Source organism: Symphodus melops, assembly GCF_947650265.1.
Source record: "Symphodus melops genome assembly, chromosome: 11".
In the NCBI taxonomy this organism is placed as follows: domain Eukaryota; kingdom Metazoa; phylum Chordata; class Actinopteri; order Labriformes; family Labridae; genus Symphodus; species Symphodus melops.
The window spans coordinates 1,635,777-1,640,621 of record NC_136701.1 but is presented as its reverse complement, the minus strand read 5'-3'; the positions used below and the strand labels follow the sequence as shown (position 1 = coordinate 1,640,621).

The following is a 4,845-nucleotide window of genomic DNA, read 5'->3' as shown; positions in this document are numbered from 1 at the left end:
AATGACTGTGACAGTGTTTGTTTGTCAAACTATTTTTTTATTTAAAAAACCTGAATTTGTTGCAGTCAAAAAACCATTTTTACTCTGGTATTTTTTTTCTCAAACCACGTGTGCAGCACAGATAGTATTTTTTAAATCAGCCATCTTTCGTTGGTTTGCCAGTGTAGACCAGTGCATTTAGAGGTTTATTATTAGCAAGCATAACAGGACTGTGGTGTGTAGCAGAAAGCAGTGCAAAGGACAGGCGAAAAGAAAGGACATTTACAAAGTCATACTTGGTCCTCCAACTTGACTACTTGACATCTTTTACAAAAATGAAGACTTGACATGAAGACAGGGTCTTTTTCCACAGGTATTCTTTTCATCCATTAAACATAATTTCAGGCATTAATCAGGGAAATCATACTTAATGTAAGTCTTCAGTCCGTAATGTGATCAGCCAATTAAAAGAGAGAAAAGAAAAGCCACATAGTGATTCTTCATGATGAAATGAAATCTGTGCACGATGCTCCACCCACTCACACACACACACACACACACACACACACACAGGGACCAAATGTTGAAACACATCTACGTCTTCGCTCAGGTGTTGTGGAAGGGTGTCACGTCACGCTTCGTTCTCTCAGCGTGTAGAAGAAGAAACGAGCGCCGTCACCGTCTCCGGCAAGCCCCGTGTTCATTTCATCAAACTGTGGATCACATAGAGGTGCAGTTTCCTTCAGATTAGTCTGCGTTCAGAACAAATGTATTATTTATATTTTATTTTAATATAACAGCAGTAACTTTATGACTCACGAGACATGTTCTTTGTAGAAAAGTTTGATTTAAAATTTGACCTTTGATAGTACAGAGGTGCTACTATACACCATCAAGGCTTTTCAGAATGGGTGTTGCAACAAATAGTTCATGTTGGAGATGTAACTGGGAAGAGTACTTTTATTTTCGTTTTTATTTCCACTATGAGGAATTTTCTTTTTCGTTTGGTTTCACTTGTGTGGTGGCCAATGGTGCGAGCATAATGTAGGACAATCATAACTTTGCGATGTACTATGTTTGGTTTGGTTTAAAATTGTTTTCAATTTTGAAAATCAATAAAAATTTGAATTACAATTTTTTTTTTTACCTTTGACTTCTATTTAAAGTCGATTCAATGGATCACAATTAAAAATAAGTCTGAGTTGATTCACATAAGTCAAAATGTCACCCGGCACATCAAGTTCTTGTGATCTGGACTAATCCGATTTTCACGTTATAAGAAGATAACAGCGTTTGTTTTCTTTTGATTACGGGATTGTGAAAGAGTAAAGTTAGGACGATTTCGACGGCTGTTTTGCGTGCTTAAAGAAAACTTCAGATTACATTTTAACCTGGAATAAAGATCGATCTCTTCTTTTTTCCCAGCCCAGCTGATGAAATGTTAAAGGGCTTGCCGATACACAGTCAGTGATTTAACCTACGTTTCGGGTCGATGCGATGTTACAGCTCGTCTCTCATCTTTTCGCCCTTCGGCCTCACCATCCTGCCGATGAACAGGATGGAGTTTGTCTTCTGGTCCTTCACCAGGAAGATGAACGGGTGGTCGGCGTAGAACAGCTTGGGGTTTTTCAGCTTGTCTGTGCCGAAGACGCTGACGTCCATCTCGTTCCCGTCGGTGTCCCACTCCATGGCCGAGGCGTGAAACACACTGGACAGGTAAAGGTTCTTCTTCCCAGAGATGTTGGACAAGTCGGCTTTGGATTTGTCCAAAGCTTCCGTCAAGCCCAATTCTCCGAGGTGTTTCTGAAATGAATCAGCAACATAAACAAATATTATCTGATGAGAGAAAGAGTTCAAACCGAGCTGTGAGAGTTGTTCCCCCCTCCTGCGTTTTTTTTTTTTACCTGCAGGTCGTGACTGACTTCCATGCTGACTTTGGGCAGAGACACAGCGACGGCGGTCTGCTGCAGTTTGCCCATCCATGTGTCCAGCTGCTTCTTAGTCAGCAACTTCTCCAGTCTCTCCAGAGGCTCCAGGTGGTACGGCATGAGGAACACAAAAGTGGACTTCTTATGAGCCAGAGGCATGCTCAGGATGTTCAACTTGTTGGTTTTGTCTTCATAGAAGCCAAAGAGACCTGACCAAACAAATTCATTGTATTAAATATGTGGTTATCCCTGCTGACAACAGCAACCTTAACAGAGTCAGTTATTTTAAAGAGGACATATTATCCTCCTTTTTCATCTTTTCAAACAGCGCCCCCCTGTGGTCTAAATGAAACATCTGTGTTTCCGAGCTTTGCTCCAAATATAACATGAAACAAGCAGCAGAGGAGGTTTGTGACCCTGTAGAAACCAGCTCTCTCTGAACGCGTGTGTGTCTCTTTAAATGCAATAAGCCCCGCCCCCTGAGTTTTCCCAGTGTGACATCACTCCTCTTTAGAGAGAATAAAAATGGCCGACCTGTGTTAAAGTTTATCTTGAGTCTGGAGGTGGAGTCTATGGGAGGAGATACCAGGAGAGGGGAGGGGCTTATTTAACAGAATCCAACTTGTGATGTCACAAACTGAGAACATTTGAAACGGAGCGTTTTTCTCTGTGTGGTCAGACTGAAGCAGACCACAAACAAACGACTGGATGGATTTATTTCACATGTTGTGGATCAATAGTCACTCAGGTTACCCAGATAAATGTTCATAACAGTGTGTGTCCCCTTTAATGTAAGCTCAGGAGTGTGTGTCAGTCTGCGTACCTGTGCGGTGCATCATCTGCACTGACACCGTGAAGCTCCGGGACACCATGAATCCTCTGTTATCCACCATCTTGTGGTGAAACTGCTCGTCCCAGTGAGCTGTGAGGGGACGCACGGGTTAGTTTTTGTGAACGTTGAACTCACACTTATAGCTCATGTTCAGACTCACGTTTAAAGAACATAGCATTGATGATCATCGCCCCGTCGGTCTTCTCCACGTCCTTGGTGACCTCCGGCAGCTTGCCGTCAGTCGACTTGGCGGCCCACTCGTTGATGGAGTTCAGGGCGCTCTTCTTGTCCCTGAAGTTGATCTTGGAGTGGTCACAGTTGTAGTGCTTCTTGCTGCTCTTCACGAAATCCTCCACAAAAGTGACGGAGCTCGGCCCGTACATGCGGTTGCTGATCTTCCAGGTGACATTGCGGGTTTTTGGGTCGCTCACCTCGGTCAGGAGCTCGGCGAGGCCGGAGTGCAGCTGCTCGTCCTTGACCTTCGCTGCGTTCAGGAGGGTTTTGACCTGAGAGGCGGTTGACGCTTTGCCCCCGAGAGCCACCAGACCCAGAGAGGACGCCACGACGACGGGCGAAATCAGGATGTTTTCAATGCTTTTCTCCTTCGCCATGTTTTGGTACAGATTGAAAGCCAGGTTAGCGCTGTTGTCGGCGAGGATGGTGGCGTGGTTACTCAGGACTTTGTCTGCTGACGCCGATGTGGCAGCGTAGGTGGATGCGGCCAGGAGGACCAAGGACACCAGGTTTGTGACCCACATGGTGCAGCTGTTATCTGAGGAAACATGAAGGTAAACGCCATGAGGCCGTTGTACCATTAGCAAGGTGAATTTAATTTCAGGTGACAGATATGGGACACGTCATTGTTCATACAGTTTATACAGACTAACATCTTTAAGTTACTGCCTCTTTTAACTATTTCTTTATGCATACTTATTTTTAGTCATTTGTATATGTTTATGTAATTTAATTTTGCACTGTATGATTTTTCTTTATTCTTGCTGTTGCTTGTTTTATGTCTCTTTGTACCTCTGCACCATCGCAAACGTGGTTCTCCCTCAAAGTGTTTCCCGAGGATTTAAGTAAGTAAATAAATGATGATGATAATCAATTCTGATTGGCTGTCGGGTGTTTTTTTTATTCCTGACAAATCCCATATAGTGCCAGGGAAATGATTTGTTGTGTCAGCTTGAAAGGAGAGACTGAAGGGCCTCCGGTTCAACTTTGACTGTAAACATTAGTGAGTTAGAACTCTGAGTTTAGTTTCTGTCTCTGCATGGACACATGAGGTTTACCAGCATTCAGAAAGCCAACATGGAGTGGAAATCCCCCCAAAAAAAGTTTATAAAAAGTTTTAAAAAGTTACATGTTTTTTTTTTGTTTGTTTGTTTTTAAAGCAGGAGGTTTTTAGATGTTGACATTGGATGTAACATTTAGGGAAGGTGCTGCACAAACCCAAACAACTGTGTTTGGGTTATAGAATGGGATAGTTCAAGGAGAGGGTTCAGACATTGTAAATACATTCACTGCAAGCTAGCGCAATACAGCAGTTCATGTAAATGTTTTTTTTTTTTTATAAATGTCGAGTCTCAGTGTTAAATGTAAATCACATTCAGCTTTATTGACATGTTTTCATTTGAGTTGAGAAGTAGAGCAAAGTATGAAAGGACGACCATCGTGTCCAAACATCCTTTTGGTTTAACATGAATTTATGAGGAAGAGCAGCAGGAGTGAAGTTAATGAGACATCTTCCAATAAACCTCCGAGCAGGATTACGTCACAGCCACGTCGGCAGCTGCAGAAACAATCACGCCAAAATACTGGTCAGCTATTTCTGAGTCCTTCATGTGATTTCAGGAAGCAGAATGAGTCTGACTGCTGATTGGTTGCTCGACTTGGACCGGACAGAACCGACGTCCGCTGATGATCCCTCGGTCCACGTATGTCGCTGTTGGGGGGACGCGTGCTCGTAGACGGGGAGGGTTTGTGCACGTGTGCAGCTATTCGTGACTTTATAAAAACTCACTAAGAACAGTTTGAGATTTCGACGAAGTGAGAGCAAAAAATACAGATGAATAAAAAAAGAAAACACAGTCTATGAGAGAGAGA

General features: G+C 43.1%; 1 protein-coding gene across 1 annotated transcript in view; it reads right to left on the bottom strand.

Moving 5' to 3' along the window:
- serpinh1a (serpin peptidase inhibitor, clade H (heat shock protein 47), member 1a) overlaps window positions 1-4,845 on the bottom strand; it is a 6,058-nt gene continuing 1,213 nt past the window's right edge. Inside the window, exons 2-6 of the mRNA XM_079355935.1 lie at window positions 2,900-3,511; window positions 2,731-2,829; window positions 1,884-2,116; window positions 1,461-1,782; window positions 1-692 (exon numbers count right to left, since the gene is read on the bottom strand). Coding sequence (XP_079212061.1) covers window positions 1,480-1,782; window positions 1,884-2,116; window positions 2,731-2,829; window positions 2,900-3,497 — 1,233 coding nt within the window. The 5' untranslated portion in view covers window positions 3,498-3,511 and the 3' untranslated portion in view covers window positions 1-692; window positions 1,461-1,479. The remainder of the gene's footprint in view (window positions 693-1,460; window positions 1,783-1,883; window positions 2,117-2,730; window positions 2,830-2,899; window positions 3,512-4,845) is intronic.